General features: G+C 27.7%; 1 protein-coding gene across 1 annotated transcript; it reads right to left on the bottom strand.

Moving 5' to 3' along the window:
- Nucleotides 1-365: 365 nt before the first annotated feature.
- LOC107850833 lies at nt 366-12,466 on the bottom strand. Its single transcript, XM_016695616.2, has 4 exons — nt 12,066-12,466; nt 11,503-11,703; nt 3,894-4,079; nt 366-675 (listed from the first exon to the last, which is right to left on the bottom strand). The coding sequence occupies exons 1-4, from the start codon at nt 12,075-12,077 to the stop codon at nt 622-624; spliced, it is 453 nt and encodes a 150-aa protein (XP_016551102.1). The 5' UTR covers nt 12,078-12,466; the 3' UTR covers nt 366-621.
- Nucleotides 12,467-15,244: the final 2,778 nt, after the last annotated feature.

Genomic DNA, 15,244 nt, shown 5'->3' with positions numbered 1-15,244 from the left:
ATTTTCAGATGGTTTAGTGTTAAATGGATATCCGGATTGTGGAAAATGAGTGGTGTCTGAATTTATTTCTCGATGTTTGGTTAATTTCTGTGGAGGGAAGATGAGAGGCAGGATTGTTGGTTGGGCAGGACAACAATCCATTCGAATTATCTTCATTATTGATGAAGGGGGTGAGAAAATAGCTGTGCCTTTGCTAGATTGGAGCAAATATCAAATTTCCCCTTATGTGAACAAAATAATATTTTTATGCCAAGGTTTTGTTTAGAGTTACACCAAACATTTAAGCCATTACAAATAAGGTGGAATTAGTATAGTGTTATTTTCGTTTTGTATGATGTAGAAATCGTGCATATACCGAATAGTTCTGCAGAAAAAGATTTCATTAGCTGTATGCTTTGCTGCATATTGAGTTCATAGCTTACACTAAAAAAATCTGAAAAGTAAAAAGAGGGTGGAATACAAAAGACTGGTACACAGCATAAAAACATTCCTCCTAGATTAGCTCAATATCGGAGTTGAGATGCTGTTGCTGTTTTTATCAAAATCTCGCATGTCAATGGCCTTGGGCAGTTGCACCTATGCCTTGCAAGTCGGAGCAAAGCATCTTGAGAAGAATCGCACCTATGCCTTGCAAGGCGGAGCAAGGCATCTTGAGAAGAAACCAAACATTCTCTTCTGTATCCATATCAAATAAGGAAAGAAAAATGGTCAGAAAATGTTGTTCATCAGTTGGTTTAATGCAAACAAAATCATTGAATGTGAAGGTGAACTCACTCTCTCAGTTTTCATACTGCTGTGTTTGAAAATTGAGAAAACAAACAGAGGAAAAGAAATCCCGAGTTTCTTGATGATTATATTGGAGTTTTTTTCGAACGGTTACATTCCAGAGCTAAAAACCAAGACGTTGCAAAGTTGACATCTTCTTTTTCTTTCCTTTTTTTTTTTTTTTTTTTGATATAATTGCAATGTGTATAGCACATGTCTATGTTAGTGCAGATTAGTGATTTGACAGATATTGTCGGTGCAGTACCGACGGTAATCATAACTATCAAACAATTGAAGAAAAATACTAACGTGAATAAATTAAGATTGGTGGAGTGCTTGAATATATATATCTGATTTTTGTTTTTTGAGAGGATAAAAGTAAATCTGAATGTTTTCTTTTTTTTCAAAGGTGAAAGTATTTAACAAAGTAGAGTTGATATTATTATTGCAAAGCCAAGATAATCTATTTCTGATCTCAGTATCAAATTTGTAAAAAATTGTGCTGGAGGAGAGTAAAATGACAAGCTCAAGCTCAACCCAAGGGAGTGGCTTAGTAGTTCAACAATGTTCGATTGAGCATCTTGAGGTCTCAGGTTTCATTTCGAGTAGAGATAAATACCAAGTGATGTCTTAAAATCTGTTCTAGCCTCGGGGTAAGAGTTACCTGATACCTGTTGCCGATGAGAAGTGGCAAGATATTTCGTAAAATTAATCGAGGTATGTAATCTAATCCGAACACTACGGTTACTAAAAAAAAAATACAAGCTCAAACAAGGAAATAGTCCAAGGAAGGCGCAAAAATCTACTTACACCAGTGTAGTAGTGTTTATGCCAGACGAAGCAACTTTCAGGATGTTTGCCTAAATTACAAGCTGGTCTCATATATATAAATAGAGAAGTTTTTTAAAAAATTCTGAACTGGTGAGACTTTATTTAGTGAATATTTAAATTATTAGTTGTCTTAAAAACTCTCGAAACTTATTATTTTAAACTCTCGAAATTTATTATTTTAATATATCACGTACCTTCTCGTGGTTCAAAGATTACAATCATGTAAAATACACGCGCATATGGTGGAATAATGGTCTGTCACACATAGATAAATAATATCGATATCTCTTTCATATTTACTTTATATCAAAAATTACTCATTTTCACTTCCTAAAAGTTTCTGTGTAAGCTTTTAATTTTTGAGTTTTTCTCTGTTCCAAAATAAAGAAGAGTTGAAGCTTTGAGTGAATATTTAATTTTTGGATTGAATTTTTTGCAATTAAGTAAGCTATTATCTAAAAAAAAATGTATTTTTTGTTTGTTTTCTTGAGTTAAAATATGAGATTATTTTTTTCGGTTAGTGTTTCATATTAGATTTTAATTATTGTTTCGATTAGGGATTTGATTTAAAGCATAGAAATTATATTGAAAGAAAATTATTTTGAAAATTTTTAAAAGTAATGGAGGAGAAGGGAGAATAAATAGGAAGAGAAGAGAGAGATGGATGCTTTAAAACTATGAAAAAAATAAAGAAAAATGATGATTTTTCAGTTTTTACCGTTGAAATAAGATGACATGGTAAATATTTTCGTCCCTCAAACGCCCTCTTTGTGGTACTCAACCTATTAAAATAATAAATTTTGAGAGTTTTTTAAGACAACTAATAATTTAGCTATACACTAAATAAAATCTTATAAATTCAGGAATAACTAAAACTTCTTTGTATAAATACTTTTTTGTTTGTCGTTGCTTTTGGTAAACACTAAGGTGTCATTTCGTAGAGTGTAATAAAAAAACCTAATGCATGCATTAGCTCTATGCATTGTTAATATCTAATTTGGTATATTTTTTCGATCTATGTATAACTAATGCAAGCACTAGTTATACGCTATTGTATATTATGCTATGCATAACTAATATCAACATTTTTCTATGTATTAGTCATACAAAGCTTTCAACATTTGCATTAACTTATTAAATGATTAATTTACGCCTCAATTTTTTTCAATTCCTTTTCCATTCTTATTTCAAACGTATTCATTTCAGCGAAAATTAAATTTTATAAATAATATAAAATTGTTGCAAATAGCTTGTCTTTTAAATTTTTTATGTCAAATGAAATTAAATATTATAATTAGCTTAAATTTTATCTCTATTTAATTTTTCTTATTTTTCCAATATGTGTTACTTTTTTTCCGATGAAAAATTCACCGTTTTCGTTGCCCAGACTTTCCAATGAAATGTGAAATCAGCATCTTTGACGGCCAAAAGCGCACCGATTTTATTGCCCAGACTTTCAGTGAAATGTAAAGTTAGCTATATTTGGTGTCTTAGAACGTTTCAGCGAAGAGTTTTCATTTTTAAAATTTCGGTGTCTGAACTTTCCAGTGAAGACTTTTCATGTTTAACACGAGATTGAAAAGAGCGTGGATTGTCAAATAAAGGATATTTTAATAAATAAATATTATTTGATAAAAATTATATTTTATATTTTATTTTTAATACTTCAAACCAAATAGTGCGTAAAAAATATTACTTGTATAACTAATACTAACATATCTAATACATCATTATCAATACACCTATTCAGCATTATTTTTATACACTCTACCAAATCAAACTATCTAAGCGTTTGCAAGTGAAAATCAATCAAATGCATGGTCAGTCATTCCCAACATTAAAGCTTAAAAAAACTTTTATTTGACCAAATATTTTATTATTTTATTCTTAATATTTTTTTAATTCAAAAAAAAATTTCCGTTATATAATTTCTATATTTGTTATCTCCTTTTTCTCTACAAGGATAGTTTTAAACCAGTTGTTTCTTTTTGACAAAAAAAATAAATAAAGGGTATTTAGTTATGCTAACAAAAGAGCTAATAAAAGAATAAAGTACTATTTTTTTTAAATAAAACACATTAGCAGTTTTAACACTTTTATTTAAGTCTGCAATTATTCATTTATAAAATTAATTTAGCACTTAAAATAGGGTTTTAACCACCTAATATTTTGTAGCTGTTTACAATCAGCTAATCCAGACGGATTCTCAAAATTCATAAATAATAAGAAAGCACACAAATGTATCATGCAAACGGTAAATATTTTTTCAGAGAGAAGAAAAATGGGGAAAAACTTACTCGCTTATAGCCTGGAAGAAGATGAGGAGGGATTTTGTAGAGATCTTCGTCCACAGGTTTAGCATTAGTAGGCCGCTGGGCCGACTTCATTGTCTGTCTTTGAGGCCCACTTTCATTCCTTACTTTTTCTACTTTTCCTGTCCATTTCTGCTCAGGACACCTCTTCTTAGCTATTGCTCCTTTTGTCTGTATTACAAATATTTTCCCCACATTAACTAATGTAAAAATATCTAATATCAAAGGGGCCCTTGAACCGGTAAAGTTGTGACATCTGGTCGAAAGATTACGGATTTAATTCGTACAAATGAGCGTACATAAGCCTCTGTTGTTCCCCTTTCCTCGGACTAGAAAGAAAGTTTTTGTGCACCGAAGTATTCTTTACATTAATTTGTGATATTGCTATTTCTTTTTTGTCTACTTATTACGTTCAATTTCTTTTTGACATGATTTGTATAAAACAGATATAGGGAACTTATAAAAAGGAAGTGAGGGATTACCTTTAATTTCAGTTAATCTTTCCACAAAAAAAAAAAATGAAAAATGAACTTAAACAGGATATCTAAGTACAACTAGCATTTATAATTGCACATGATAGTTCCTGAAGCTGTACATGTTTGAATAATTGACGTTATTCCTAAAAACACATTTTATACTAAGTTCGAGGCAAATAACGTGGTGCTAAAAAGTCAAGTACCAATTCTTGACTTCCAAATCTAACGTTGAAATTGGGTTGAGTTGTTGGAAACTTAGCTATCACTTTGAGCCATGGTGGGTAAAAATCGAATCGATTAATAAATTAAATTGACAAAAATATTATTAATTTATTGATATTGAGTTATTAGATTAACGGTTGTTTAATGATTTTTTAAGAAAAAATTATTGAGTTATTGGTTCGATTTTGATTTTTTTATTGGGTTATTGAATAAATCGATAACTCAATAAGAATATATTAAATTACTATTTTTACACGTATATATATTTCTCTTAATTTCTCTTTTATTTCTACAAATTAACAAACTTATCATTTCACTTATACAAACTCTTAATTTCTCCTAACAACATTTAGTTCGAGTTTGAAGATTCTTGTAAACTAAAACACATAATGTAGGATTTTTAACTGCAACTAAGATTCAATTTCTTTTCATGTTTGCTATTACTATTTTTATTTTATGAGTATTTTTTTATCGGTTAAATAAAAAAAAATCGTTACTGATTAAAAATAGATAAATAAAAATCGATAAAAAATATATTATTGATTTAGAATATTTAAAAATCAAAAATTAATTAAGCGGACTGATAATATATAAAATCGAACCAAATCGGTCGATGCACACCCCTATTTTGAGCAACACAATTCAAAATTCAAAAAAACATCATTTTTATTGCCATAATAATTGTACTCTAAGACCTCATTTGATGTAAGGTATTAAAAGAAATAGTTTTGAGATTAAATAATATCTTTTTTTATTTTGTATTAATTAGCTTTTATGAACTTTACACATCTATTAAAAAATTAATAAATAGAGATACATTTTACCTATTTATCTTTGTATGTCTTTTAAAGTGCAATAATCAAAATGATTAAATATTAAAATTTGCTACATATTACTCCATCTCATACAGTACGTCTAAAACACTGAGTATTTATAATTGAAATTAGTAATAATCATTTAATTTTGATTTTGAGAATTGAGATCATTTAGGCACACCATTCAATAATTTTGAAAACTGTGGATGTATTTAGTATTCATATCACAGGTAAAATGAAAAATATATGTATAAAATATTCTTGATTTTAGAATTTGGACAATTAAATTGAAACAATACATTTTTAGAAAAAAGGTCAACTAATACAAAATGGAGGTAGTTCAGGGATAAAAATTTTGGTGTCTTGTTTGGTTGTCAAGTTCGAGATAACTTATTTCGAAGCTAACAAATAGTACCGAGATAAGTCATCCCATTCTTTTGGTGGTGTAATAATCCCAACATAATTTATCTTGAGATAAAATTATAAAATTGCAAAATTACCCTTATTCTTTGATTTCACTTTTCACATATACAAGGGGAAGGATATTTTTATAAACAAACAATATATTCTTAAAAAAAATATAATGCATATTATTTTTAGTACCATAAATCAAACAACTACTAAAAAATAATATTAAACTAATAAATTTCAAAATAACTAATTTTAATATAATTAATTTTAACATAATTTATCTTCAAATCAAATGACCCCTAATATTATAGGACGCCAGCTATACAATTTCATAAAACTATCGTGACTCTGATCATATTTCTAGGCATACAATTTCATTGCACTATCATGACTCTTATCATATTTCTTTCTTGGGGTTCAAATTATTATTCCCCGATTTTAATTTATTTAACCTATATTTTCTTAAAATCTTAGTTCATCAATAGTTATTTATTATTGACTTAATATATATATTAAAATATAATAAATAATAGATATAGTTCTAGCATATTATTCGATAAATATAATAAATTTAATATTTAAAATTATATTAAATAATGAATCGTATTTAATACTAAAGATAAAATATATAAATTATATATTGAGCAAATATTATTGGATATTTATTTTTAATAGAAAAAAGAACATGAGCCAACCCTTTTTAACATTGACTCAAAAGAGGTTATTTTAATGTTTAAGAATGAAAATCTTCTCCCCTTTACTCCATGAATGCAGGTTGGGATGCCCACCAGTTCATCACTGCTATAGGGAGTAGAACATGGTAACTGATGCATTAGCTAAACATGGTGTCAAAATGAAAGTTTTTGACAACTGTAAATTTTTTGTAACCCCTCCTTTTGTAATCCAACTTGTATGGGCAGATATAGCAGGAACTAGTCATCTTAGAAGTGTTCTTGTATTCTTTCTTGAGCATAGCCTAGCTGTTTTTGTTCTTGAGCCTGACTGAGCTCTTATTCTGTAAATACCACTTTTTTTTAATGCATTTTCCAATTAACCAAAAAAAAAAAAAAAAAAGCTATTGTTATGGGTGTTCATTTGGTTAAAAACGAAATTAAATTGATTAAAAAGATTAATTTTTAATTTAGTTTGATTTTAAATTTTAAAAATCAATTATATTTGACTTGTATTTGATTTTATTAAAAAATAACCGGATAAATAACTAAATCGAACCAATGAATTATATATAAAAAATTTATAATTATTTAAATAAATGATAATTATTTTTCATAAATAATTATAAATATTCTATATTCATCTCATCATGAATTAAATTAAAGTCTACTTCTTTCACATACACTGCAACACTTTTAAGTTTCGTTTCTTAAAAAATTAGGGGCATATAGCCCGTATCAGCAAGGGCTCAATACTGTTAAATTTTACTTGGGAAAATCACATAAATATACAAATTTAGAGTCTATATTACAAAATCTACCGCTATTATTTTTTATTTACAAAAGGTAGCTTTTATTTACAAAATCTACCAACTATTCAACTGCCATAAGTTGTTTTGAAATAACCTTTACGAACACCACTTTCTATATCATATTTATATTATAATTTTTCAATATATTTAGATAATCTTTAGAGAACACTAATTTCTATATCAATTTCATATTATATTTATAGAGCACCATTTTATATATCATTTTTATATCATTATTTTAGAAGGTGATTATACCTCATAGAAATATACCATATTTAAATGTAGGTTTTTGACATAGCCTTTATGGAAAATCAATTTTTATACCATATTTGTATTATATTTTTAGGATGTAATTAAATAATTTTTAGAAGACACCAATTTCTATATCAAATGCATATTATGTTTGCAGAAACACCAATTTTTACATTATTTTTATACCATTTACAGAATATATAACGTTTATGAAACACCAATTTCTATACCATATTTATATCATGTTTATAAAAACATCAGTTTCTACATGTACAAAAATATGTAAATAACTGGAGAAGATATAAAGCCATGATCTTTGTCGCTACAAATCGGACATCACCGATAACAATGTACACACACAGAATACGATCAACACGCAGACAGACCAAATACACATGTCACCATCGGAAAAATGAAAAAAATCTGATAGGGGAGAGGTCAGAGAGAGGAGAGTGAAAAATGATAGAAAACGAATTATTTCTCAAAGAAAGCAATAAAGATCTCGGAAAGTGATAGTAGTATCTAGTATTGTAGCTTTAATGGGAATAACTTTAAGTATCAGTACATGGTTTCTTCTATTCAAAAAGAGAAAACTGTCTGGAAAGGTTGGGGATCTTTTGGATCTAGCACCAATCCTACCGGGAATCCTCCTAGATCTTCTGGAAAGACACTCGACCTTGAAACAACAAACATAACCAAAACTCCAAGACCAAGACACTACAAGAAAGCACAACGACAACTAACATGGATAACAAGATTGTCTTTCAAAATTACATTGAAAAAACTGAATATAGTTCCTTCGTACTGCATAATTCCAACCAGAAAGATGAAATGTGATTATTACTTTAATGGGAGATATACTTAGAAAGATGAAATGGAACAGAATATAAATAGGAAAGAAAGCATCATAAAACTATGATAATGATATTTTGTGTCAATGTTACGAGAAATCACGCGGAATGACGATCAAGTGAATATTATTTTTCCATAACTCTGAGTAAAACGTCAATCAGATCTTCACCTCCAAATTCACAGTTGCCTTTTTTCCCATTGGCTCTATTCTGTTTATGATCATTAATAATATTCTCCAATATTACATCAAGCTTATGATGCATATTCATCAATCTTTTTCTCTTTCCACTGATTTCGTGAAGTAGTTTCCAAGAAGGAAAGAGATCTACCATATCCAATGAGTTGAATATAATTACTCAAAATTTCAGTAGAAAGCTCAGGGAAGGAGGATTGCAGAAGCAGGATGATGATGAAGACGAAGAGGGAAATGAAAACAAGGGCTTAAAACGATTTTTGTGCCCTTTTTTCTGTGTATTTAATTTTCTAAAAAAAAATCCTCCTATTTAATAGGTTTTGTTAGTTTTGGATTGGTATAATTTGTAAAATAGAATCTTCTGGTAGATTTTATAATATAGGCTCTAACATTGTATATTTATGTGATTTTTTCATTTCACTTCCTTTAATTCAAAATACTTGTTATGTTTTATTTATTGAGAGTTAATTTAACTAATTTTTAAAATTAATTCAATATTTTATGGCTAAACTTTGAATATCAAATCTATACGAAATATATGAATATAGTATCTTCTTGGTTAATTTTGTTTTTATGTGAAATTAGGAAGGAAAAAAAATAAGAAAGCTAATGCATCTAATTTTGAAATAATTCTAATATTTTTTGTTTGTATACGTAATACAAACAAATAAGTAAAATCCACTTATATTTTTAGAAAATATTTTTTTGTGTTTATTTTACTAATTCAAATTTATTAATCATATTTTAAAAAATTAAATTTCATTATTAATACTTTCTATGATTATTTGACGATAAAATAATGATATAAATAAGTGATTATCCTTCACCCAACTCAAATGGAAAATATATGGTTATGCACGTGTCAATTTGGAAAAGCACAATGGACCCACAATATACAATGACATTTCTTTTTAGGGCATGATATGTAATTTTAACAAAAATGAGATGGTATTTTTTTCGATTTATTGATGAGGTAAATAGTTTTACAGAAAAGACAATCTTCTTAAGCAAACTACTATTGCAAAAATGTTTTCAAAGATCATAATATCCTCAAAATTTTTATTAATGACCTAAAACTAACATGTCAAATCAACTTTTCTAATATATAAAAAAACATGCTCAAACCCAACCCTCTCTAGATCTAATTGTCTATGGTGTCGTATTTTATCAATTTTAATTTTCTTTGTTAAGGCATTCATCTACTCTTCAAGGTCGCCTCTTTAATTTTTGTAGAGTTAACTATTCTATTTTAAATTTTAAAGTTTAGTTTTGTGGATGTTAGATATGTGATGTGGATAACTTCTAAAGTTATGCAACTTAAACATGCTAAAACATTAAAATAATGCTGAAAAATATTAAAAGATTTATATACATTTATCTTGCGAGAACTAAGACAAATTCATTAATTTCTAATGTTCATTTAAAATAGTTATCTCATGTCTCCGTTATTTTATCCTTACCAATTTATCAATAATTAGTTAAAAATTAATAAATCAAACCAAACCAAACTTAAATCGACAAGAAACAAACCAATGATTTTTATTTTATAAGATTTGATTTGGTTATTTTTAAAAATTAATTAAAATAATTTAATTTTAATTTTAATTTTAATTAAAAATTAATTCAAATCTATCATGAACACCCTTAGTTATTGCCTCAGAAACTCTTAAATAATATTGACGGAAGGAAGTGTTTTCCTTGTTTGATGTTTAAAATCTAAGACTGTCAATAATACTCGAAAAAGCTTTGATAAAATTCAATCAAGTGTGGAAATAATGAAAGGTTTATTTCCCACAAACAAACTACACAAAGATACTCTATATCAGGTGACTCGTTATTTATTTTATTAAGTGTAAAAATAAATACGCACCAACAGAAATCTAAGATATCAAGCGACTCTGGAAATTTGCTTCAAGCCCTTGGCTCCCCACTTCAATTTGTTGGGAAGATCATCATTGCAGAAGCACTTACAATTCGGATTGCATTGGAAAAAGCTCAAGAAAATGGATGGACAAAGGTACAAATTTTATCAGACACAAAAAATGTAGTGGACATGATTATGAAGAGGAGTGTAGCTTCATGAGAGATAGATACCATGTGCGAAGATATATGAAAGCTAATGAGGATATTTGAACAAGTTTCAGTTATATATATTCCTTGATCTTGGAATATGTTAGCGCATAATATGGCTAAATTTTCTCGTACGTTGGTAGACAGATTAGTGTGGATTTCTTTGTTTTCTTTGTTGGATTGTCAAAGATACTTCTACATCTCTTAATTCTTTAAATTCGGCTTTGCATTAATAAAATAAGAATTTTGGTTGAAAAAAAAAAAGGCGGGGCCGCTCAATAAGGGTGTCAATTTCAAACTATCGGGAAATTATACTAGTATGTACATACTTCTTTTTTAAAAAATAACGAGCTATTTTCCTTTCAAAAAAAAAAAGCTAGTTTTCTTTTCAATTCATTTAAAAATAAATAACTTTTTTTTTTAAAAAATAACTTTTCATAGAATATGTTTAAGATTTCAAAATTGAAGGATATTTTGATACATTTGACATATTTTTAATTTAAGATCATAATATTTAAAAGTATTTTTTATTTCTTAAATTTGGTGTCAAGTCAAATTAGATCATTCTTTTTAAAACGGATAGAGTAATCTTTTTATTCTTTTGAATCTTCAGATTATGAGCCTCAAGCTAGTATTTTGTTGAATAAAATTTTTAATTATTGAATTTGTATTACTCGATATTGAGTTTTCAAATATATAAATTTTAAATTGAGGCAGAAAATAACTTAACTCTCGTCAGTGAGGTGCGGAAGTAAGGTGATAAAGAAGAGAAAATCCCCAAGATGCTCCAGTAAAAAGGGAAAAAGAGAGGAAAACTGACCTTTGTGTGAGGGAAAGCAGAAAAGTGAGGTTGCTGGAAATACAGGTGAGGATTTTGTTCTTGTGAAGAATGGCAGCTGTCGCGTATCAACCCAGCTTGTCTGGCGGACTCGAAATACTGGGTGATTGGCATCTCGTTTGCCTTGTCCCACTCTCCAAATACTGGAATCTGCACTCCATTTGATCTTCTACATGAGTACTCCTATAACATATATGTGTATCAGTTACTCCCTCCATCAAAATATTTAAATCGTTAATTAATGACACGCCTGTTAAAGAAAAATATCTTTTGTAAGTTATTTTTCACTATTATCTTGTTAATTATTTTTAAATTACTTTCTTAGAATATGTAAAATTCTTAAAATCCTCATTAAATAAAATGATAAAATTAAAAAAAAAATTTCAACATATCTTGAAGAATAAATAATTTATTTATTTTAAATATTAAAAAATAGCTCAACAAATTCATTTATTTTGAAATAAATAGAGTATCATTTATATCTACATAACCAAATGCTTTCTAGAAATTAATTGCACCATATGCATATAGAGAAGAGGATTTACCATTTCCATCATGTATGTGTTTGGAAGAGCCAATGGAAGATGGGGAGTCAGTAGAGGGAAGTAATTGATATTGTAGTGGTAATTTCTTCTTCTACCTCTTCTCAGCTACAGTACTGAAAGATGGCGTTTAGCTTGAGTGGGTTGGTTGGTTGTATAAGTGGGGGACGGTATGAAGCAACCTATTTAGGTTTCAAATAAGTTAGGTACTCCTGTTATTTCATAATAATTCACATAAATTAACTTTATTAATTATATTTTTAAAATAGAATATAAATTTAAATATAGTTATTTTATATAGTTATTTAATAATTAAAATAATATAATAATTTTCTTCAATTTTATAAATAAAATAAATAAATTAAAATAATTTTTTTAAAAACAGAAATGCCAACTAAAACAAAACAAAACGAAAGAAATAGTAATATAGTCTACATTTTTAAAGGTCAAGCAAAGGTTTCCACCTTTACGAAAATTAATGGAAACACCCTCTACCAAACGTTGCACTTTTCAATATAAGTATTAATTAAAATAAGACTTGAAATCACTTTCACTTTTTCATAATACAAAAAATTTATTATTTTTATTTTAAATTATACACAAAAAGTTAAAGACATACTTAAATTATTAATATGACTTATTACACATCTATATAATATAAAAGTGAATTTATTTACTTCTCGCAATGAACATGTCGAGGTCCGTTTCTTACACTCATGAAAAGCACGTCCAATCTCTTAAAACTTAAAAATAAACGGTAAAAAATATTAAAAAATTAATAAATTGAAGCTCCCAACGAATATTTTGATCAAAAAAAAATCATGAAAGTCAATTTGGAATTTCCAAACTCAAGAACCCTAATTCCTAAATTGGTTATCAAACATCAAAACTCAAACTCGTTTCTTTAAAAAATTGATAACTAAACCCTTTTAATCGTTTGAATTCTTACTATATTGCGAGAAAGTATAGGTCTTTTCTCTTCTTTTTTTTTTTTTTTTTTAATTTTGATAACTGTTTCTTCCCTCAAATGTTTCATCAAATTTGAATTAATTTTTTCACGATCGAACAATCGTATTATTTTTCTTAATCGAGGTACTTTAATAATGGTTAAGATAAGCTTGAGTAGACTTTGTAAGTAAGAAGAAGATCATGAGTTGAAAAAGGTTCGCTATAAATATGGAAATCTTTTGTCTTTGATGACTTTATGAGCCTTAAAAAATTTGGGTAGAAGATATTGGAGTTGTCCTTACCATGGGGTGAGTGAATTTTTATTGAATTTTTATTCAAACATTGATCTTGATAGTGTATACGAATTTAATTGCTTTCATTGTAGAATGTTAGATCATGCTATTTTTGGCTTTGAAAGAATGTCTATATTGATTCAAGGTTCAAATTTGTTATTTCTAAACTGTTGGAAAGAATTGAAGAGTTTGAGGAAAGAGTTGAACCTTCTACAAAATGTACAATTCATGAACAAAAAATAATTGATGACGAGATTACTAGGACAACTAAATTTGTGAAAAGCAAAATAGACATGAACAAAATAAAGTTTCAACTGAATAATTTCGAGGATGATTTGAGGATGGTGAAGACAAATGAGAAGAAATAGAAGATCAAGTTGGCTAAGTCCAAGAGAAAGGAGGAACACCTTTGGACTACTCTCATTTGTGTATGTATTTTTGGTGTTAGTATTTTGTTTTAATTTATGTACTAGAAAGGAAATTCAAGAAGGTTGTCATAAACTGTTAATGTCCTTGTTTTTGTTATGCTGTGAGGGGTTGAAATTGTAAACTTTGTAATGAACTTTGATAGTTTACTGTAATGAAATGGTAAGGTTTTCTTAGGTTGATTAATGTGAATTTTTGTGGTGCATAAACTGCACATTTTGTATACAGCATCACAAAATTAAAGAATAAACAATCAATCATTTACACCAGATATTAATAAATATAGTCATAGTTGCATAAGCACAACCAAACATTTCAGCATCAATAAAAGGGGCAATCACAACTGCATAATCATTAATAAAAAATGAGTGCATTTATATTTTATTTTCAAATACATTTACAAAAAAACATAATTGTTAAAAATATTACAGTTACAAAACGTAGTCAAAGCTGTCAAAATTATAATTAATAAATTATTTTAAAAAGCAGACAAAACTATCAAAATTATAACCAACAAATTATTTGAAAAGCAAATACAGCTGCCAACATCAGTGAACTATCAAAATATTATCTTAAATGCAGTCACAATTATCAATATTTATACCAAACTAACATTATATGTCAACAACTTATAGAGATTGAACACTAGAGCTTTCTTGATTGAAGTATACAACGTAGGATCTTGTCTTCATTTAATTTTTCCTCTCATTTTTTGTAGTTGTCTGAAGGTCATAACTTCATTTTCTCTCATTTTACATTAATTTTTGATGTATATTTTAAGTTGTTAGTCACAACTGTTGAAGATTTAACACTTATGGATCTCTCACTAGACATTTCAGATTGCTCAAATGAAGAAAGTGTTAATATTTATAGCAATTGTAATAAATGAAATTTAGTTAGTAAATGAAATTTAAATAGCAAAACTTACCTTAAGAATTGTGCATCCACTTTGTGTGTGAACTAGTCCCATTTCAAAATTCTTGATCTGCGAGTGCCAGCATCCTAAAAAGAAAGAAAGAAAGATATTAAGTAGAAGTTATTTATAACTAGTTTACAACACAAACATTAAGCAAAATATTTTTGTGTAAAATTATTTAATTTATCCTTTCCTCTTTCAGTTATACCTATTTCTTTTTCAACAGTAGGTGTTGCAACAAATAATGAATTTAAATCTACACTTAGATATGTATTTGGATCTGCACCAGTTGATGAGGGCCAGAATTTATATTAGTATCAACAACAGCTACACCTCTTGAACATTTTCTTTTATTGTGATCCTTGTTATGGCCTTTCTTGAATAATTTCTTTATTTTCTTTTTGATTTTACCTTATTATTTTTTTTATTCTTGTCAGGCCTACCTGACATCTTCCTAGCAAAAGGTGGCATAACGAAGATGTTCTATGATTCTGACAATATATTAATATTCAAAATTAATTGAATAGTTGTATATGTTCATGTAAGTTTCTGTATTATACTAGTGAGAGATGCAGTTAACTGGTTCTAATTTTTTGTGG

Source organism: Capsicum annuum, chromosome 12 (assembly GCF_002878395.1).
Source record: "Capsicum annuum cultivar UCD-10X-F1 chromosome 12, UCD10Xv1.1, whole genome shotgun sequence".
Lineage (NCBI taxonomy): Eukaryota > Viridiplantae > Streptophyta > Magnoliopsida > Solanales > Solanaceae > Capsicum > Capsicum annuum.
Note: the sequence above shows the minus strand (reverse complement) of the source record. Positions and strands in the feature narration are given on the sequence as shown.